Genomic DNA, 22,932 nt, shown 5'->3' on the forward strand with positions numbered 1-22,932 from the left:
AACAGTTAAACCACTTATTGTTAATTATATCCTGCTTAATTACGCGACTGAGGGTATTTTTGTGTAGAAATTTACGCATCGGGTCCTGAAAAAAGGGAAATTAGTGTTTCTTGTTCCAATCTTCCTCAACATCGTGATTTTGAGTTAATAAAGTTGAGTTATTCAGCCGCTATTCCGTGCGAAGTGAATTTCTTTACTGCGGGTTGCCCGGCGACCAACGTAAAGTCGTCCTCGGTTGCCAAGTTTTTGTGCCCAATTATTCGCGACCACTATTTTGGGTCGTCGCGCAATCAACGAACGAACGCGCGTGAAAAGGCGAATTATCCCAGCGCCCCGAAACATTGCAGCTGTTATAACGGTAGGAAATTTACAACACAAATATTCGCGCGTCAGGTTTTCTCAAAAGGCTGCTCGCCATAGCTCGGCTAATTTCAAAGCGCAACGTCTCAAATTATGCGACTCCGAGCTCGATTCGTTGCCCGGCAATTTTTGGCGCCGACAAATCTCGTACCCCAAATCAGCGAGCTGCTGTATTGATCGTGACGTCACAGAGACAGTTTTATGTCGAAATAAGGGCGTTTGTCCCCAAAGGCACGCCGGCACTCAGCTTTTCGTTTTATGCGCTCGGCCGATTGGTCGAAATTGAGGAAATTCGATCCACGCAAAGCGATGGAAAGCATAGAGGTCGCATTTTTTCGTCGGCGAGCGACCGTTTGCGAGTTGATATCGCATTACAACCCGAAAAAATTCACTTGTGCGAATTGTGGCGGACGGCGTAGCAGCTGTCGACGCTCTTGCGTGGCAGTTGTTACATTCAGCTATTTCAATCAGCATTAATGGGATTTTTCTAAGGAAAAAAGACTGCTTTCGCTTGGCTTGGACTAGTTCCCGTTTTTGCGGCTTACTGTTGGAGTTGGTTTTAGCAAAGTTTAAACTTGGAGTTGTTTTGCGACTTTTAACGTTGTATGTCGAGTGCAAGGCGGCAGCAGTATTGAAACTACACATCCTGATTGCCAGTTCTTCTAGAATATATTATGTCTTGTATTTCATTGATCTTTAATTAGAAGATAATTAGGATTTACTTGAGTTTGAAGCAGTTGTTCTTGTTGTTAAACTCATGTAAATAGATTGTAATATGGTGAGCTTTATTAGTGTGTTGTGTTTATGTGCGCCACGCGCTCGCATTGATTCATCACAAAGTTCACATTTAGGTACAAAGATCAAACGGACGCTTTTAATAAAGAAGTTTGTCACCAGTCTTGTCTGTTTGGGAGGAAATTCTTAAAACGAGATTAGCGGATAATATATCTTGCTGCAACCAAACTTGGTGAAACTGTGGTCAATTTGTTGGAAAGATAAGACTTTTTCATGGCTGAGCTTTACTTGCTCTTCTTGGTCAGAAAGCGTTTGCGTTTTGTGCAGAAAATTTCATGGTGATCTGAGCAGGAAAGGATTTATAGTTGGTTGCAAATCATACTTGTCTGAACAAAGGTCGACTAGATTCATTTCAGTCGGAATACATGTTTGTGTTTGCAGAAACGATGTTGAAATGTAAGGATACCAGGAAATGTAGCAAAGAAACAACAGAAATTTGTTGTTGAAGACTTTGTAAGACTCTACCGTTAGATTTTGTAAGACTCTGCTCGTTAACACTAGCAGCAAATGTTTCTTAACTTTATTGCGGGTGTACGGTAACATGTTTACCCTTGTTAAGTTTGGCAATTCGTGTGTTTGGAAACGTGGTGTCCTAAAAAGTTGACTTTCCATTACGCTAATCTCTGTTATAATATAAATGCGGGAAGTGGATTCTTGAACTTTTGTCGTGCGTCGTTTATCCTGCGGGGTGAAAGGTCAACATAGAAACCAGACCTTTCACCCTCGAAAATGCCAAAATGAGCAGTTGGTCGCCATCGTGCTTTGATTCAAAGTGTTGCATTGATAAATAGTCTGGTAATGTCGTTTACTCTTATCGCCTACTAGTTAGCACACGATTGAATCATTCGCCGTCACAAAAATCTTTAGTTGTCAAGAAGAGTGTTCCAAAGTGTCCAACTTGTGATTGCACTGATACCCGAGATAAAATGCCTCTTACACCGATTCACGCAATCGCTCCACTAGAGTCACAGCTCAGCCGCACGAGGCAATGTGAAAAAACAAGTATTCGTTAAAAATCTTCTGAAGCTATTTGGCGGGCGCGGAAAAAGCGCTGGTTGATAATTGTGAAGTGCATGATAGCGCAGCCGCATATTCAGCTGCTCTAGTTGACTTGTACACGCCGGTTATCTCCGTTAGCCCGGCTAAGTTTAGCACCGCTGCATCCACAACGCAGGCAGCTGCTGTTTTGTGTCATATAATGACGAAAAACGTTCCCCAAGTCCCAGCGGGTCTTGGGTCGCTTGATTTTTCATCGCTGCACCAATACCAGGTTTGTCTCCTTACGTTTCTCCACCTCGCTCCGTTCATTAGACCGCTCTATGTTTAGACGCTTTTGCGTTTTTCCCGTTTTCCTATTCGCTCTCTCGACGACTTGATGTCGATCATGTAAGTTTTGAGCGGATGCTGGGGTTCGCTTGACGGCTTTCGTCTCGGCTCGCGCAAGATATTCTGTGGGAAAATACGAGAGGAAGTTAAAATCTGTCTGCCATGACAGCTTGCTGATTTTTTTAGGTTCAAGCGAACGTGTGTATGTTGATACTTGTAATGGACGAATCAAGGAAATTGCCACAAGGCACCTCGAGTTGTTGTCTGATGAAAGCGGTTCTACGCGTTGATGCCATGTTTCGTGTATTCGACTTTGACATCAAGACAAACAATGCAGCTCCTTAAATGTATTACAGTCGAAACGTATGTAAAATGAATTTTGTGGCAGTTACATGGGCTATATTTTTTGTATTGAAGATTTATGTGTTACGTTTGTGAGTTGCGTTCCGACTGTGACTTGTCCTATATTGTTGCACAAGAAAGACTGTAGTTTATGTTTGGTGTTGAGTAGGATCACTTTTTTTTACAGCTCCAGTGCAAGAGACAACTTCCTCAACGAATATCGTCGGTTGTTTCATAAACTTATTGTTCTCACTTACTTTTCACCAAGAAACAAAAACAATATTGTGATTTGCACACGGAAGTTACAGTGGTGACAAATTGTTTTTATAAGTTTCGTCTGTTTTGTCATCCTTAAAAGAGCGAGTGCATTAAATCACCTGTCATAAGACTTTTTGTCTTAAAGTCAATCATCTGCTAATATGAATGGGATTGTCTCAAGTTTCGGCATTCTGCCCTTCAACGAAACCAAACAAACGTTTCTACTTGATTTAAAAGTAATCCGAAACAAGGAAATTATTTTTAATGCTTCTTTGTTTCGTATAAGTTGATGATGGATGCTGTGTGCCGCGAATTGTAATGAGCTTGTTGATAATAGATGCAATACTTTCTGTTTTTGAAGCCAGTTATTGAAAGCAACGCAATGTCTTAGACTAAGGTATAAAACGAACTTTAACAAATACATTGTTTTTCTATTTTAACATGTTGCAAAAAAAGCATTTTCCCGTAGTGATAAAATATAACAAGTGGTTTGGTGAGTGGAGTTCTATGAAATTGCACCTCAACTTTTTCATCCTGTCCCCAATCCAGTCGAGCACCGATCGACTTTTTGACGCGTTTTTATTCTCCACTTTTGGGTGATATTTGGTGTGCACCGAGTTTGAAAAAGAGAAAAAGCTTTCCTCGGAGCTTGATTGGGTGCTCGAGGCGGAGAGGTGCTTTGCGGTGTTACAACGCCTACGAAACAGGAAAAAGAAGTAAAAAACCTCCACTCTTGAGCGCGTTTTTTGGCGGCAAAACAGTGATTGGTCTCGTGTTGTGAGCGACAAATTGTCGGAGAAAAACAAATGATTCTTGAGTTGTTGGCTTGACTTTGCGTTCATGGACTAGTTATGGGTAGACAGGGACAGAGTATTCGGCCGACAGTGGATTCCACCTTCAGTTTATTTATCGATAGTTGTTTTTTCTGGCACTTGAGTCATGTCAAGAAGTCGTGTATTTCAGTGACATATTATGATTTTTACAAACAAGGCAGACTTGAAAATGCATTAAAAAAAATAAAACCAGAACTTTAAACCTCAAGTCGTTTGCCAGTAACAAGGTCTACGGTTTTACTCGTGTATTCCACCTTCTACTGGAATCGCTTAATGCTTAAGTGACCGCTTAATGAAACTTTATTTTTAGGCATTTTTCTCCTATCTGTGGTTTTATTCCAGGAAGAGGAAAACAAAAAAACTTTTAACTTAATAATCTGTTCTTCTGGCAAAGATAAAACGTAACTTTATTCACCGACGTTTCGCCTGTTATTCAACAAGGCTTCCTCAAGGTAATGGTACAGTGCAGCACACAACTAACGCCAAAAAACGTGCCAACACGAAAAAGGGGATAACGCTAACACCGCTTGTAAAATCATGTGATGTATAAAAAAATAACTTTCCCGGTGCTCTATAACAACTTACTGTAACTGTAGTTTTCCCGCCCATTTTTTTATACATCACATGATTTTACAAGCGGTGTTAGCGTTATCCCCTTTTTCGTGTTGGCACGTTTTTTGGCGTTAGTTGTGTGCTGCACTGTACCATTACCTTGAGGAAGCCTTGTTGAATAACAGGCGAAACGTCGGTGAATAAAGTTACGTTTTATCTTTGCCAGAAGAACAGATTATTAAGTTACAATATGCCTGGCAGCAACAAAAACATTATATTTGTGAAAAAAACTTTTGATATTTCTGAGTATAAATAGACTGGCCCATATTGCTGTTAACACTGTCATGTTAAAGACGTTTCGACAAAGACGTTTTGATATTTGTTTTTCATTTCACATTCTGAAACGCGGGCTAGGAAGCATTTTACACCGTTATCAACTATGAGGAGTCGATTAATAAGTGAAATAAATTTTACGTGAATCCGAATTCGATTAGTCAACATGTTGCTGGTGGCATAATTTCCACAAAAACTTGATGGCGACATTTTTCTTTATCGCATTTTGTAATTCGATCCAGTCATCAACGCATCCTGGAGCTTGTGTATCTTCACATCCTGGACAATTTAGGCGAGGAAGCTTCGCTTTTGGGCGTTCGTCATTAATCACGGCCTCTTTTCTGCAAGGTTTGCTTTAATTCCCACACGCGTCAGCAACTCTTGGGCACGAGTTACAATTCCCTGCATGTAATCTACCCTCTCACTGTCGCCATTTGACTCTTACATCTACATAAACTGCAAAATTACTTGACAGCTTTCTCAATGTCCTCCTAGTGTGCGTTTTTGTTGGTAAACCCGCGGTTTATTGTTGGCTGTTATGGTTTTTCTTCGCCTGTGCAGATTTAATTTAAAACTCCTCTCTGCGGTTTGATCCGTAGCAGTTAATTTCGTGCGTTGTTTGTGTTTAAATAACATTCATCTAATAGTTTGTGGAACTAGTTGTACTTTTAGTCAGATGGTTAGCATTTCAGATTACAGGAAACGTTTAGTGCATGTACAGAAGAATGGCTGTCATTGGTTTGTCATACTCTTCAAATTTGATGGGAGACTTTGTTTGCGTAAGAGTTTTTAATTTATTTTCGTCCTAGATTATTAAAAATTTTATTGGATTGGAATAAAGAAGTGCGAATATTGGGCACTTCGTAGAGTATTAACACCGCATCACAGTAGTAATTACGTCAGCCAGGGCCATTATTTATTGCTAGGTATTACGTGTAACTGCCACTATTCATGCGGGAGCTTTCTGTAGAAACGTTTAGGCAACAAAATCAAGTATACGATACTCCGTGGGACGCGTCTTTAATGCATGAAAGCAGTCGCGTGCCAAAATGTAACGTGTTTCTTCGAGTAGTTGTAACCCGACCCGTCGCCCACATACCGTATTGAGACACAATTATTGTGTACGAATGCGTCTCAGCGATGCCATCGTTGAATCATCGCGAAAACGTATATCCTGCTGTCCTCTGTTAAAGTGTTTGCCCCGGAACACACTGCGCTATAGGAGCTCGCACACCTGCCATCCGCTCGTGTCTGAGTGTTGTAAGTAAGTGGGTCGAACGATTTAGGGCGGACTTGTTTTACACGTAAAATCTATCGGATTTTGTGTACTTTGCGTCACCAGAAGTTCGCTGATACATGATCAGTGAAGAAGATTTTAGAGCTGGGTTGCGTCGGTTCCGTTTGGGCAGTTTTTTGTGACAGAAATTTGAGAATGAACTTTTGTTGCATCGACAAAACGATTGTTATGCTTTAAATCGAATTGCAGTTACTCTGGTACGTATCTTCTTGTTTGGAAGGTGGTCTGTAGTTTTGCTAAAATATTGTTTTGATTTTACCTGTATCAGTGTGCGGGTACATATTATTTTATTTTCACTACAACATAAATGCACAATATATTCAGAACGAGACCGGCCTCCATGTAAAGGTGATAAGTCATTTTTACCGGAAAACCAAGTTAAAAGGCAGTGTAAACGATAATTGTCCGAGAAAAAAGTTTGGCAGCCCCTTGAATAAACTGTCAAATCAATTCATGCTTATTTTGCGCAAAATACTGCAACGTAAGTGAACTATACATACATAAGTTAAAATGGTAAAACACCACCTTACAGGTTGTTGAGTAGGCGACTTTACAATTTGACGTGTTCGCACTCGCGTGCCTTAATTCAGTTAAATTTTTTCTGGCATGACGTCACGTGGTAAATTTATATCTCGTAAGCGTTTTTTGTTCGCTGGTGGATATTGTCCCGGTATCTTACTTGCAAAAATTCACGAATTCACTTCCATCCTTCCTTCATCGGGGGGGTTAATTACCCTCCAAGTATCGCGTTTGCATTCACTGTCCTTCCTTTAAGCGCAACACCAGGGGAGACGAAAAATCTGTGCTCGAGGTTCCAGCCCGACGTGTAAACAACATTACACTGACTTGAGTTGGTTAAAAAGTAAAAACTTTTTTTTTGATATCAAACTCGCAAAGCCCCGATTATAAGTTAAATTGTGAAAAAAGACTACAGGAACCAGTGTACACTGTTCAGCGTTGACTGACGTTTCTGTCTCTTGCCCATCAAAATCCACGAAACTCAAAAGATATGTATTCGATGTTAAAAATAGTTTCAATGCAACTTTTCTTTGTTTGTCCCATCGACCAATGGTTTTCGAGCATTTAGACTAATGTGTTTATTTGGCTCGTCACGATCAGTTTGTGGTGTTGTGTAACTTGCCATTACAGAGTGGTGAAAGTCGTCAATCTTGTGTATGCGTTAGTTAGGTAACGCCCATTTCCGTTTACCTGACAGACAGATTATAATCACTTTGTATTAACTACGTCACTCATTAATAGAAATGGAGGAGAGTTTATCTAAATCATCTCCGCTTTCTAATTTGTATAAACACCTTTCTGTCACCGAAACAGGGGAAGTGGATTTGTTAAATTGGCCACAACTTATAGGGCGACGTTGCCTAATTGTCGACAGCGATTTCCTATTGAAAGTCTCGCCCCGAAAAACGTGACTTTGTCCCTGAATTTATTTAAAATTTCCGACTTTTACCGTACATTTACCAATCTACTTTTGACATTGGCCTTTACAAAGATTAGGAAACAGAAATATGGTTGACGGTCGCAAATAACTGGTTGTCACCAGCAAACCACGTCGTGAGTGGTCCACCGGTGTTAAAAAGGAAATATTTTTTGGTTTGTTTGCGCATGGTTTATGTCCCTGTGGAGAATCGCGCATTTTTCGTCACATTTGTTTATGATGGCGCAAACTTCAAAAACAATCGACACAGAAGAAAAAAATGGAACGTCACAGATTGAAGGTGAACTTTTTGCCCAGCTTTGTGAAATTGGTGTGGCGCAATTTAGTTTCGTCCCAGCTGTTCATTAACCAGACTTCACGTCACGGGACATGAATAAGGAAACCGTAGTACATATAAAAAGAATATGTTAATTTGGCGTAATAAAAGTTGTTCAATACTTTCTTGTAACATTCTTTTTTTGAACAAATCTGAACTTGACGAAACTTTTAATTTTACATTTCTTCTTCAAAGAAAGGACGTTAATTGACAATGCGTCGGTTTGTATTTTCAATAATACAGCGGTACTTAAAATAAACGATGCAGCAATTATTGTGTTTTCTACTTGAAAAACCGCCCTGTTAGGTTGAAAAACGCCGCAAGAAAAATTTGCCTTGCCTGAAACGAATCAACCGTGATATTCCGCGCAACACTCTAACCATGTCGCAGATTTTAATGGATTAGGGGAAGCGTTTTTCTGCCTTCCATATACGAGAGTATTGGCTGGAAAATTTGTATGGAGCAATTGCGGATGCTGGTGCGTGATTTATGTCCGTTTACCGATAGCTCCGTTTAAGACTGAACCCTCGCAAACCATATTCCAGTATGGGAAGTAGCGAATTAAGATGATTTGGGAACTCAGTTGGGTTTTGATTTGTTGCAGGTCAGTGCAGGGCGCGCAGGCGTTGATCGAAAGCTGTAAGTTTGATGTTTCTGTTGACATTTCACTTGAACTTTTGATATTGCGTTGATGAGGATTTGCAAAAATATCGCCCGAACGTATTGTTACTTGCTTGTGTGTAGTTATACCTTGTTAAAACAGGATAGTCACAACGCCTTTAGCCGGAAATTACCTCAATTCAATTGTATTTATTTCCCCACCTACTATGTCAATCGCAATGCAATTTATTTACGGCTCTAACTTGTATATCATCAGCTAATGTGACAGCGTAATGACTTTACCTCAAACAGAGTTACACAAAGTTGATTTTATGAATGCTCTTTAGTTATGTAGGGACATCCAACAGATAACAGTGCGAAGTGGTTGGCGGCATCGCAACTAAAGAATACACACGACTTCCTGTAATACAGTGCGAACTAAAATCAGCGTGGTTTGTTCTTAGTTTCTTTCATAACTTTTTCGTGCCCAAGCTACAGCTCAGTGCGTTTTGAATCAAGTTGGAAACCGTGGGGTTTGAAGTTACATCCACGTGACAAAGGATAATTAAAAGTTTGCCAAAAACCGACTTAATGCCGATATTTTTTTACTTGTGTTGTTTGGACAAATTCTACATTCGGCAGTTTATATGTAAAGTCAAGTTATCACATCCAAACTACAGGAGAGTTTAGTTACAACATACTGCTATACATGTTGGTTCTGGGTTTTTTTTTTGTGTCATTTGTCGGTCATTGACACAATTTTTTCAGAAATGACACAAAAAATAAAAGCCATTTTGGACACAATGTCCCAAAGGAAATTGACTGGTAGATTATTCGAGCGTCTCATCGCTAGGCGAAAATTCCCTTTGTGTTGCCCCGGACGTCGCTTTTGTGATTCTCGGCGAATCGTTTTCGAGCGGCCGACGGTCGATAACACCCAGCAGGACGCGGATTTTGCGACTTTTATGCGATAAGAATACGGATACAGTTGCATGGTTTGGTAACAATAGGGATTATTGTCCTTCCTTTGTTTTTTTTTAAATTAAACAAACGCAGCGTATTGCCTATATAAACAAGTCTACTCCTGAAAGTTGCTTACATTTTTTTTGAACAATCGCAATACCACATAACTCACTGAATAATGGAGCGCGAAGAACAACCTAGAAAAAGAGCTAAAGTTGTATCTGGCACAGGCCAATCCTCGTTGCTAGGATTTTTTACTCAGCCTGCAAGTAGAGTAAGTGAGAGTAGAAAAAATGCAGAGGTGGAAACGGAAACAACCGAAAGTTCGGGATCAGGATCAGGGGAAAGTTCAAACATTCAAAAAACGTAAGTGGACTGGTTTTAAATAATCAAAAATTGTCTTAATTTTGAATATTTGTTTAGGTCTGCAAAACGTTTCTTCAGACTTGCGTGGCTTAGCATCTTCTCCTGGCTCCGCTACGATAAAGAAACAACCATTGCTTATTGTCATGTATGCCGAGAAGCGAAAGTGAAAAATAGATTTGCGGAGGGGACGAAAGGAACTGCAGGGGGATGGCGTGTGACCCAGCTGGAAGACCACCAGAAATCCAAGCAGCACAAGTTTGCGCAATCAGCAACTCATGAGCGCAGCAATTGGGAAGAAACGTTGGGCCGATCGGTAGTTCGAGCAGCTCCTCATACAAAAAGTACTATTTGCTTCATACAATAAACATCTTTGTTGTTCTGTTGTTGATTAGTTTTTCTCCTTTTTCAGGTCTGATGATGAATGTTTTGTTTTGTGTCCAAAATGAACGCCCGATACAGTTTGCAACATCACTGCATGATCTGACGAGCACTCAGATTCATGTTGCAACATCAGGTTCCTGCAAAATTCCTGATGATCACCGGTCCAATGCTTCAACTTATACGTTTTTGGAAGCAATGGATCAGTGCCAAGTCGAACTTAATATAAAAATAAAATAAAAATATTATATCGTAAATGACCAAAATAAATTGAAAATGACCTAAATTTTTGCTGGCATTTTGGTCATTTGACATAATTTTTTTGGTGAAAAAAAAAACCCAGTGTTGGTTTGTAAGAGTGAATCTGGCGCTTTGTAGTGGATAGGATTAATGCAAGTGAGGTTATACACGCTTGTTCTGCTTTGAATGGATTAAATTCCCTTTATGGCTGTATCCGCTCATAATCTCGCAGAAGATTTTCCGTCCTAATTCCTCTCGTTTTGTCCATGCGGAAAACCAGAAAATATTTGCACTCAAATAACCGCGAGTAATCGTTAGTGGAAAGCTTGTTTCAAACCATGTTAAGTTTATGGCATGTTGTTCCCTCGCCATATAACCGAGGCCACTGTATTTCTTTGTGCGATTGGTGGGCGTTGCACCATATTTTAAAGTGCAAGCCTATTTTGGGTCCCTTTGATAAACAACTGACGCAACAGAACAGCCAACGTCAGCTTCAACAATTCTTACCGGGATTTAGTCAGAGTTCGATCTTCTAAGTTAGAAATGAGATGAGGTCAAACCTGACGTTCCAGTGAAGTTTTTAATCGTGATTTTGTGGGGATCGCTTGGTCGGTGTCTACTGTTGTGTTACCGCCTGCTTCCTTGTTGGGTTATGTGTGTAGGAAACAACGCAGGCGAGTTAAACGAAAAGGAGGGAAAACGCTCGCATTAAAGTGATGACAAATAATTTTCTCGTCACATCCGACCACCAGGTTGGGCCGAAACCTTGCGTGCCACTTGTAGAGTTAACAGCTCGCCTGGAGAGGTCTGCACCTTACAGTCTTTGGCTTGTTGCTGCATAAGACCGTTCATTTTGTGGTGGAAGTACTTGATTTTGTTGTCAACTTTTCACTGGTTGTATTGACTGGTTAGGTTAAGTTGGAAATATTCTGTTTATTTCTTCTCCAGTTTGAACTTTGCAGTTAGTTTGTGGTATGGGTAGTGAATTTGGTCTATCTATAGATTAGACGTTGCATTGTAGGCAAGATTAAACCACATGAGAAAAGGCACTAATTGCTGTTTGCTGCCAAAGAGGAAAAACTCGACAGTTGCGAAGACAAATTGTCCAATCATCGTTGACTTTGTCCTGTAGATTCCAGTGAAACAAACCCTGGACGTTTAATTAATGATGCAAGCTGTGCAGTGAACATTAGGATCCTTGCGCGTCAAACGAAAAATGCCAACTTACGAGGTTATAAGGAAGGAAATGGAAACAAAAGCTGCCTTGTGGTGCCCAAAACTCGGTTCCTTTATTATTTTACTTCAGTGACAAACGACCTAGATTTATGGCTGCGGGCGGGCGGTTTAATACACTGACCTGCTGTCAATTCAGATTGTTCGCACATAATCGATTTTATTTGCTTCGCGTCCCCAAATCGCCATTTTTTCTTCGACGACTTTGTCGCATGCATTCTTTAAGTGCGATTTGGTGCATTGTTGAAATATTATTAATGTTTATGAAAAAAGTTCGGTACCAGGTTTTCCGCAAGGGTAGCATTTTGAGATCAATTTATAGCTGTTTTGTTTCTGCATCAAGAATTTCACATTTCAAAATTCTGTTGTAGAAAAACTTTTACACAGGATGATTTGTAGAAATGTGAAAATATCTGGCATAAAAACACCCACATTTACTTGCAGCAAAACTCTGCAAACGTTGGACTTTAAAAATATCACGAGACCAAGAATTGTTGCGACACAAGGACATCGTGACCCCAAACCAAATGTCTGTGTAATGTTGTTTATCAGTCCGCCTTTTCATTTAATCATGTTTTTTAATTGTCGAAGTTGTTCCTCCAAACACGCCTCTGTTTACACGAATTGCGGATTCGCTGATATTCCACTATTTAGATTAGCAGATTGCGGCATATCAGTGCTGACTTCGTGTCAGTCGTGAATGTTATTCGTTCCTCGTGTTTTTTTGCAGCTCGACATTAAGCGCCATTGCTTGCGCGTCCGCATGTTTTGCCATCTAACATATCAATTGTGGGATTTATAATAAATCAAGTGCGTGCTTGACATCCTAGTGGCAATATCTTCTGTCGTTACCGATATTGAATAGGAAATGAAGGCAAAAGAGTTAACACGACAGAAAAAAAACAATGTACATTTATTATGGTGAAAAGAATCTTGCTGTGCACAAACCACAGTCACTTTGACCTCCTTTTTGGTCGATGTTTGAAATCTGTTGTGAACCCGGCCCAGTTTGATGTCGTGTGCTATTTTTCGCAACGCCGTGCGAGAATTCAATCGCAAAAATTCGTCGAAAAACTGCCACAAATGTTCGGGGCCACACGAGCAAAATCTCGCTTTTGGGTTTTTGTTCGTTGCTGGTTTAAACGTGAAGAGATAAAACGATGCACTGGGCGGTTTAGACGTGAACAGCTGCTGATTATTGAAGGCGTCATTTTATTAACGCGGACGATTGGATAAGTTCATTCAGGGTTAAGTTTGTTTTCTGCCTTGTTTGCAACAAGCCCAAAGTTGTCCAGAAAGATTGTTTGTGCCAGAACCTTCAACGTTTTCTCGGGTTGCTTTAAGTTTAACTGAAGGGATTAAATATAGGAATCAAACAGAAATTCCTGAAAACCTCATTTATAACCTTTGGTTGGAGTAAAAATATTGTTTGAAAGGAAAAAAAGTCCCAAACATTTGCATAGTTTTGCATGACTTTTTTGAAACTGAAGTTTCTTGGATGTTGTTATTTGAGAAAAGGTTTTGAAATCTTTATGTGTCTGTGAGTGCTTGCAGCTCAGGTTTTCATATTGTAATGTGTTTTTGATTAAACAGAGACAACCAGAGTCAGTTGTCAGTTTGTCTGGTTGATAAAAGACAGTTTTACACCTTGAAATGGTCATAAATATCATAAACAAATCCATATTTTAAACAAGATGTTTGTTTTGCAGAAATTACAACTTAGGACAAAGTGGGAAACTGGAATGTTGTGAGCTTCAAACGTAAGATGTCTTCCAGAAGAAAAAGTCGACCAGTTCGACGCTTGGATCTCATCTGTTCGAACTTGCAGCAAAATCAAGCAGTTGTTGACGACCAACAAATTCCATTTGAATCATACCAGCACAGTGAAGGGGATTCTGCAACCTCCCCATGTGGTTAGAATTCATCTTTGATTCTTCATAACATGAATAAATTTTATTAATAAAATCAAATCTTTTTGTTTGAATATTTTTTTATGAAAAAAAATAATTTAGTATTTTTCAAACATGCTTCTCCTGCTTTAGAAAGTTGTCCATATTATTTTTTTCATTCAGATGAAAATTTGGAGTTTTATGACGGCAACAACTTGGAAGTTCAACAGCAATTTACTCCCAGTAAGTTATGTTTTTTTACACAATCAATGGATGTTCAGAAAAATTGACCTGAAATGAGGTTGCATTCAAATGGAACACTAGGTTGTTTGTCCTCATATATGATATCAGGACCAACTGCTGTTTGTTGTTGACAATCTTTTAAGATAATTTCATAAACAGCAGGATGGTTGTGGTTGTTTAAATTTGGTGATTCATTATGTTGATCGGAAACAATTTGTGTACGGTTCCTCTGTATCCCCTGTTAACACTAATTGCATATTATGCACATGTGTGTCAGACAATTTATTAAGCACAGGCAACACATCAAGTGTTTTTAATCTCATTTCTGTGACATTACTACTCAGTGTTGGTTATAAAATAATTGGTAAAGTAATTTGGTGTTGATTTCAGAACTAATTTCAAATAAATGAAAACTTCACTTCCCCCTTTGAATTTGAAAAAGTGTGTTTTATTTTGTAAATTTATTTAGTCTTTTGATTGAAACTGTAATTTAATACTTCTAGTAACTGGAAACAATGCAGTTCCCACACATGAAGGTACTTCCAACACAGAAAGAAAAAAGAACTATAGTCTTGACAGTCGTCCTCCTGAAGGTAAACATACCACCAGTGTATTATTGTGTAATACATTTTCCAAATCCACTAAATTGCAAATGATTTTGTTTGATAATTTCCTGAATAAAAAATTGCAAACATACAGTACTGATAAAAGCCAACAGTATTTTACTTTTTTAAATTTAAAAGTTTTAATAAAAACATGCAGTTACTGATATGTCAGTTATTAACATGTTGTTTTTGTACGATGGAAGATGGAAAATAAAGTGAAATATTTACTTACAGGTGTTTACATTCTTCAACCTCAAGGTTTTAGTGATGATGAGGGGATTGAAAGTTCAGACCAGAAGCAAGGTACTTTAAAAACAACTTAATTTCATAACTTCCTTGTTTGTTGCAAAGTTACTTCACATAAATATTTAACAAAGGAATTCGGTTTGCTGAGGACTCATTTTTAAGTTTCATGAAACCATAACCATAACCAAGAGGAAGTCGACTGTTTCTTGGAAAATATATTTCCATGGATTTGTAATTGATTATATTAAGTGTCATTAATCGTTATGCACTGTCTGAATACCACTGAATTGTTGCTGTTCAGAACAGCTCAATAGCTGGATGGCATTGTTAAACTATCTGACATGAAATATGTGGTATTGATACAGTTTATGGCAGTGTATTGTGTGGTAATTCTGTCCTAATTCAATGACTAATATTAACTAGGATTGTCAAATTGTGTAGCTTGTTATTAGAATAATGTTGCAGTTTTGTCTTATGTTCTATTCTCTTTTTTTGTTTAGTGTGTGTGTTTTTTGAAACAACAACCCAGCCATGACAAAACAATGAATATTTTAGAATGATTATTGATAGTCTGGAATAATTCTATAGTTTCATCACCAACCCCCGCTTGTGGTTGGATGAGACAAAACTTTAGTCTATTGTTGTCTAAATAAACACCAACTTATTTAAGAGCGGTTCATATAAAGTTTTCCACATCATTATAATAATATTTTGAGTGCAAAAAGTAGGAAGGCTGTGTGGGATTTGAGCTATTGTGACATCATACAGGGACTGATCCCGGAAAAAAAATTATCCAGTCTTTTGTGTACTGGTCATTGTTACAAGTTTTCATATTGGCTGACTTTTACATCAGTCATTTTCAATTGAAACTCAGCAAACCACACAAACCCACACGTCTAAAATTAATTGTCAGATGTCGAAGTGAACCAAGATGAAAAATTCGATGACAAAAACTCTGGTTAATTAATATTTTATTGTTGTACTTACAGAGGAAGAGCGATCGGAGAGGAAAAGAGTCCGTGATGTGGAAAACAGCATCTCTGATTGTGAAACACCAAATTCTAAACTTAAACCAGGGTTGGATTTGTCAGTGAAACGGCAGAAAACTTATGAAGGTGTGGTTTTACCCATCTCACATCCACAAATATTTGCGTGTATTTGCCTTTTCTTATTTTAAACAGTTTTTCCTGGCAATCGGGGGCAGATTGCCCGAAATACTGGTTTTTATGTTTGACCTCTCCACCTATACCTGTTTTCTTAGGGCAAGATTAAACACAACATAAATCATGAAAGTTTCTGTTATTCTATTTTTCCATTATGTATGAGTGAAAGCCATTATTGGGCATTTAAACTAATGTTTAAACTATCATATTTAATTGCCACCATTCCAAAATGGTGGAAAACAACTATTTATAAACACCTTTAAGACTTGTGACTCATTGTTCAATACAATGCTTGGCAAACCACATCCCTACTTGCAAAAACAGGCAGGCAGTATTCAGCCATTTTGCCTGGAAATGAATCATTTTATTATCTTAATCACCACAGACGACATGCCCAATGTTTTGTGTTGTTGGAATCAAAAGTTTCAACATCCTGTGTGAATTCATGTGTGGGCTTAAGTTGTGTGTGGGTCATTCTAAGCTGTGCAAGAAAATGAGATGGTGAACCATGGTGGGAAATGCCTGTCGAACTTTTCTATAAAAGCCCAAAAGTTCACTTCCTGGCGACGCATGGTGCAGTGCCTGCTCTCCGTGGAGTCATTTGACACCTCAACACTTCTAGACCTGAAACACTTATCTAAAAGCTGATGTTTCTTTTCAAAGCATTTTAAAATACATGAAACGTCATTTTCCCACTTAGTTTTGGAAACATGTAACAATGATTAATATAGAAAGATAAATGAACAACATTCCAGTATTTGTGCATCTATACGTGTCAAGATATGTGGGTGTTTGGATGCTTTTGTGTTGATTAGACATGGAGTTTATGAGGCGTTGACAGCTAAACTAGATTTCATGATAGTTTATCAAAATATTTAATTTAACATTGTTTTTGCAGACGAAGGTCGCGGAAGTGAAGACAATCAATTCACATGTGATGGAGAAGTTTCAAACAATTATGATGAAAACGTGCAAACTAGAATGGAAAAGTAAGTTGACAGAAATACTGCAATGTTATATGGATTTTTTGCTGTGTGTTACACAAGACTCTCCTTTTTACCACTGCGACCTTATTTAAGTTTAGGCTGTTTTACATGTAAGTTTTGTCGACATTTAATTACAGTTAGAATGCAAAAAGGCGTGTAGCACTGTTTAGAATTGCACAACCACTATGTAGTCCCTGCAGTGAATAAATTGTTACGTTTCTGCTGGATTGCACCAAGCCCAGGGAAATGGTGCCCTGGGGGATTATGTGCATTAAGGATTTATGAAAGAGCCAAATTAAGTTCCATTTCCAATTAAATGGTCTGCCATGCCAAATAATATGAAATATTCACTGGTTGAAAAGAGTATCCACAAACAATCGAGAAAACCTTCTTCCTTGTTATGAAATTATGTCATTTTATTTTTTTCCTATATTTCCTTGTTGGTGTTTGTTGTAAATCTTCGGAGAGAATGTTTTTGGGAGATTGAGAAAAAATGTTTTCTGGATTGTTTACAGATATTGTTTCAACCAGTGGGGGAAAATTTTTTTCTTCCAATGGTTTAAAAATGTAGTCATTGAATAAAATATTTTTTTTTTTACAAAATTTTTCAATATTTACTTTTTTGGACAAAATAATTTGATTTTGTTTTTGTAGATACCAAAGATTCATGGAACTTCTCGGGCAGCAAACTCCCTTGATCGAATCGATGACAAAATCAGGTCTAACTCAACATGACCTCATTGCAATCAGACAAATGAAGTCAGTAACCAAGCAAGAACCAGAGGTTAGTTGTTTGTACATGAATGTATTTTCAATGATCGTATTGCAGTATATTCTGCATAACATTTAGATGAACATTCAAGACACTGTGTTATGACGCATCAAATAATTCATGTTTGAAATTATTTAAATGATGTAGAAGTAACAGAGCACACTTTGTTGGAAAATGCTGATTCATAATAATGTTTGCTGACTCATAATAATGTTTCAGAATTTCAGCAAAAATTTTTACAAGTTTTTTTGTATCATTTTACATGTAATAAAAAGGCAAAAAAATGTTTCATTTTCAGGATTTATCAGAAAACGAGACTTCATTCTCAACACACCAGGGCACTTCAACAGCCAGGTATAACCTTTAATCTGCTGTAATTTAACTCAACAGTTTACAAATGAAGTTAACATTTGACTCACAAACAGTGTAACTTCAACATGGAACCCGCCAAGTTGGCAAGATGCCAATGCTGAATCCAACCTAAGTCATGTGAGTTATTTGCAAAGTAAATGCATGTGCAATAAACTGTCAAGATAACAAAAAACTAAATTGTAAAGTTTGAAATGTGTTTTAATGACTACTGATAAAAATTTAGAGTGTTTTTATGTTGCAAGAAATGAGCCTCTCTATTTATAATTGCCTGATGTGTTTTTCTCAGTTAAAATTCATGGTTGTTATTGCTTATACCAATTGATAATGTTTCATTTTACAAAGTGCATAGTGTGTTGATCTATAAATATAGGTTAGAAACGTGTACACATTTGACAGATAATTGGTAATTAATTCATTATACCAACCTACAAATTTCTGACATCACAAAAAATAAAAATGGCATAATTACTTTCTGTGTGTTGTCAACAACATATCAGAAGTCCATAACTTACACGAAAGAAATGACCTAAATTAAAACTAATGCTTTCACGTGTGACGTGAAAATCGGGGTCACCAACTAAATATGTTGACGTCATTGCTTTGTTTCACCAGGATGAGAGATCTCCCCCACCTTCATCTTCAAGTCAACTGCAAAACTCAATGCAACCATTTTCTTCACCCAGTCTACCTCCAGCTGTGGCTGCAGCCTTCATGGCTTCAATTGTTTCAAATACAAACGGTGGGAAATGGGAAATTTCTCAGATTTTCATGTTAACTTTTCGCTGTGCAGAACTTCTGTAAAACACCAAACACATTCGGATACGATTTTTTAACTTGCGCTTCCTAATGGGTCAATCGCTTTTAAAGTGAATTAGAACTGGAATCGAATCCACAATGAAATTAGCGAAACTCGCCAAGTTTGTTGTTGTAGTTTGAAGTTTCGAAACCGAACGATTTATTGTTTGTCGAGAATATGCGGCTTTATCTTAACATCGAGCGACGATCCGTTCGACATTATCTCATGATTAAAGTCCTGTCAACGAGAGAAAATTTATACGGAAGTGGAAAGTCATTAAAAGGCGGAAACTTCCGTTATCATTCGCCTAACGCTGCTCATATATTTCGTGCCTGTCAACCGCGTGTTTTTAACCAACTTCTTTCCCTCAGACCAAAATCCCGCAGCTGCCACAAGCAAAGCTGAATTCCTCCAGAAGATTTTCAACCGATCATCAGCTTTCTCCCAGGTACCTTACCCACACAAATTTACACCATGATAATTTGTGTTGAGCATTTTTTCATCAATATTTACTTGTTTAAAAGCTTCTTTTTGAAAAATAACGGGTTTACTTGTAGATGATAAATTCATCATTTAAGCCACTACGACTGGCTATGGTCAGCTGTATCGGTTTGTCGTCATCCGGGTTACCTGAAAAGAATAAAAAATGGCCGAGACTTTATTGACTGCATTAAAATCTTATTTTTCTCTCTGCCTCTTATTGCGTGTAGCAGCTCAATACTGCCACCATGCGGAAATTAATATTTGTGATACAGGTCGCTTCATCGGTTGGTGCGACACCTAACATTAAATATAGTGACAATGCTGATGCGGTGGATACCATTACATCCGGGACTGTATCGAGTGGAGTCGGGTGGGTCATCAGTTGAAAAAATAAGTCGTTTGTTCGAAACTTGGTGAACTCTGACCCCAAACCTTCGTATTAAGATGATTTGTTGTGCGAATAAAAGTCACATAGTGGGAACGGTAAATGATCATGCCTCGCAACACCACTGTTACATAATAATCGATATTATGTATTATGTGTCTTGCCTTTACTTTTAGTTAACCCACAAGTAAAATGTCAATGCACAGTTTAGGGTTTCTGCCTTCTTATACCAAAGCATGTTTCGTGTGTTTTAAACATTCCTGTTATTTCTTTGCAGTTCCATAAAGAAAGGAACATTGGATCCGACCAATTTCGATGAAGATGTGTTTGACAAATATATTTCGAAGTAAGTTGGACTTAAATTAAATCCGAGAATGTTTCCCAATATACGAGCATTTGAGGCGAGTCGAACAGTTGCATTTTGTGCATTAATGGTTGCGCATATCACTTATTGTTACGTACAAATGAGTTTGAATGTGCGACAACAATGAGCCTTAGAACAATAAATTAATACGATTTTTTGTAGATATTCAGCAAAACACCCATGTATGCAAGCGTCTTGTCCCCACATTAACAGAGACCATTACCACTGCACTGATAGTGATTGCAACTTCCAGGTATGATCGCCGTGCTTTCTGTGATGAAATGAAACTAATTTGTGTTGAGTTGTTACGAAAACATACGACTTTATAGATAGGATTACTGCATAGTAGTTTATTATTGTTGTTGACTGAGCAGATTCGTGCCCAAACTTCTTCAACATATTTGGAAAAACTGCTGTATCTTTTTATATTATGTTTTGCGTGAAATTCATCGTATTTTAATCGATTCAACGCATTTAACACGACCCGCTTATGATAAAAAACATGTTATTCAAGAAGTATCTTGGTTATTTTCACAGCGATTCACGAATAAATCGGACGTTATCCGTCATTACAACATGCACAAGAAACGGGACAACTCCCTCGCTCATGGTTTCATGAGGTTCGCACCAACTGACGATTGTTCGAGACAGTTCGGGAATTGCCACCTGAATGGGAAGAGCACCCACTACCATTGTTTACATGTAAGTAGAATGGAATATTGGTTTGGCGTTTTGTGGTAAAATAACTGAATTCTGTTTATTTGTGAAGTATTTTGACCTCGCCGTAATCTCCCCGTCACAACGGCTTTCATTTTTTCTGACCAAAATTCGGCCAATTACCAAACCCATGACGCACAAAAAATTTTCATTTCAACAAAGCAACATGTATTCCAGTTAAGATAATTTCAAACGTGGGTTTAGATTTTGCTGGAAACTATAGAAAATACTACAATTACCATTTCATTTGTACGATTCGGTATAAACGGAAACAAACAACTGTTTCTTGCAGACCAACTGCAGCAAGGTTTACACGAGCACATCTGACGTGATGACTCACGAGAACTTCCACAAGAAGAACCAGCAGTTTGTGAGCAACGGGTTTGAAAGGTACAGAGCAACAGAGACATGTGGAATGATGCATTGTCCATTCGCATCACAACGCACAACCCATTTCCACTGCACGTAAGTCGGAATAGTTTTTAAAGCAACGTCGTCGAAACTGTGACGTAATTTGAAAGTTGTACTACTGTTAATTGCGATACAACGCGATATACACAAGTCCATTGCGTCATGTAAAGCCTACGATTAACTAGTGCAGAAACACCCAAAGGGTGTACATTTATTTTCTGCGAAAAAGTCACAGGAATTTGCGGCAAACTGACAAGACTTTTATCACAAAATCGACACCACAATTTATTAATTTTTTACTTAAAATAACGAAACATCGCAACTGCGTGGTAAAAATGTAGGGTAGTTATGAAAAAGAATCGCGTATTTCGTGTTAAGGCCAATATGTTGATATCATTTGATTAATCTCACTAAAACTGTACGCATTGTACCATATGTTGCCCTTCACCATAAACCTCTCATCACACAAAAGTAATTAACAGAATAAGAGGTCAACTAAATTTGATATACCGGAGTTGTTACCCATCACATATTGTATATTCCTTCCAGGCGGCCAGGATGCAACTTCACGTTCAAGAACAAATGTGATATTGAAAAACATAAAGCTTACCACACCAGAGATGACGCATACACCAGACAAGGATTTAAAAAGTTCTACAAGAACGAATCATGCCAGTAAGTTTAACGTGTGGAAAAATTGACTGTCTTGGTTTTGATGCAAACAACACTTTTGCTTGAAACACTGAAAATGTTGTTTTTGCCTTAATACATCGAGTTTTTTGTTAAGATAATATCGGGTTCAATTTTAAATGATAATTACTCCAAGTATATTTACATTATGTTGATTTTTCACCAGATTTCAGACGTGTGCGTGGAACAGGACGGCAAACCACTTCCACTGTTTGCGTCAGAACTGTGGATTCTCGTTCACGTCAACAAGTCAGATGGTTTCACACAAACGTAAACATGACAGACAGGATATCATGGGATCGGAAAGTCTTACCTCAAGTATGTTTCCGCTCTTTATACACAAAGAAGTTTGGATAAAGTCTCGACTAGTATACCGCATGTCCGTCTGTTAGGGAACGGCTTACGTTGTCCTTTACAATCCTAAACCTTTTTGTGTCAGGAATTGATTTTGTTTCAGGACAAAAGTAATAAGTTTCAATTGAAATTGAAATTGAAATAAGTTTTTTGTAACTTCACGTTTAAAAATGATTTAAAACATGAACTTTTTCAATTACGATTGCAATCAAACACCACCGGTACTGAGTTTCATCAAAAGAGTTTTGCAATGTGATGTTTTGGATGTTTCGCATCCCTCTCTCCTCCTAACCTCTTCTCCTCTTCAATTCATTCCATCAGCTTCTCCAACTCACTCTTCCACTTCCATTCCTTCCACTCATCCGACAACTCCTTCCACTGCTGCGTACGCTCCGCACCTCCCTCCAGCGGTGATGCGCCACCAGATGATATCACAACAACAACAACAATCTTCTATGCCGCTGGGAAGAGTCCAACCATATTTGGACATAAGGGGGAAACCCCGAACTCCGATTCTTATGCCATCCTTCATTTATCCTTACGTCGCATCGCGACTACTCAACCGTGAGATCGCTTTTGTCTGTTTTTCTGTCGATTTTGTTTCCTTAAAACTTTTCATATTCTTCTCTCTTCCTGGTTTGAATTGTTTACTATCTGATAAGCCTTCACCACGTTACGAAACATTCCAGCTAATTGTTGTTCTATCCTTACTTATGAAATAAGTTTTTTATTTTTTCGGATCAGAATAATTTCCATATACACCACATCCAATGCTCAGACATTCGGGATAATGCGTTTATTTGGTTAC

The 22,932-nt window shown here is 38.2% G+C and overlaps 1 protein-coding gene across 6 annotated transcripts in view; it reads left to right on the forward strand.

Moving 5' to 3' along the window:
* Positions 1 to 22,932, forward strand: part of LOC145904006 (zinc finger protein castor homolog 1-like) — a 45,159-nt gene that overhangs the window by 13,219 nt on the left and 9,008 nt on the right. For 2 of the 6 annotated variants that reach the window (XM_082992213.1, XM_082992210.1), the window contains exons 3-21: positions 13,358 to 13,561; positions 13,721 to 13,780; positions 14,284 to 14,373; positions 14,620 to 14,688; positions 15,621 to 15,746; positions 16,693 to 16,783; positions 17,435 to 17,564; positions 17,851 to 17,906; positions 17,978 to 18,041; positions 18,537 to 18,663; positions 19,092 to 19,168; positions 19,476 to 19,573; positions 19,866 to 19,934; positions 20,115 to 20,205; positions 20,490 to 20,654; positions 20,962 to 21,134; positions 21,630 to 21,755; positions 21,937 to 22,088; positions 22,446 to 22,688. In XM_082992213.1, coding sequence (XP_082848339.1) covers positions 13,414 to 13,561; positions 13,721 to 13,780; positions 14,284 to 14,373; positions 14,620 to 14,688; positions 15,621 to 15,746; positions 16,693 to 16,783; positions 17,435 to 17,564; positions 17,851 to 17,906; positions 17,978 to 18,041; positions 18,537 to 18,663; positions 19,092 to 19,168; positions 19,476 to 19,573; positions 19,866 to 19,934; positions 20,115 to 20,205; positions 20,490 to 20,654; positions 20,962 to 21,134; positions 21,630 to 21,755; positions 21,937 to 22,088; positions 22,446 to 22,688 — 2,155 coding nt within the window. In that variant the 5' untranslated portion in view covers positions 13,358 to 13,413. Of the gene's footprint in view, positions 1 to 9,157; positions 10,312 to 13,357; positions 13,562 to 13,720; positions 13,781 to 14,283; positions 14,374 to 14,619; positions 14,689 to 15,620; positions 15,747 to 16,692; positions 16,784 to 17,434; positions 17,565 to 17,850; positions 17,907 to 17,977; positions 18,042 to 18,536; positions 18,664 to 19,091; positions 19,169 to 19,475; positions 19,574 to 19,865; positions 19,935 to 20,114; positions 20,206 to 20,489; positions 20,655 to 20,961; positions 21,135 to 21,629; positions 21,756 to 21,936; positions 22,089 to 22,445; positions 22,689 to 22,932 lie in introns of those variants that run through there. The other 4 variants (XM_082992215.1, XM_082992214.1, XM_082992212.1 and 1 more) reach the window with 3 other exon arrangements.

The sequence above is a fragment of the Ascidia mentula genome, chromosome 5, assembly GCF_947561715.1.
Source record: "Ascidia mentula chromosome 5, kaAscMent1.1, whole genome shotgun sequence".
Classification (NCBI taxonomy): Eukaryota; Metazoa; Chordata; class Ascidiacea; order Phlebobranchia; family Ascidiidae; genus Ascidia; species Ascidia mentula.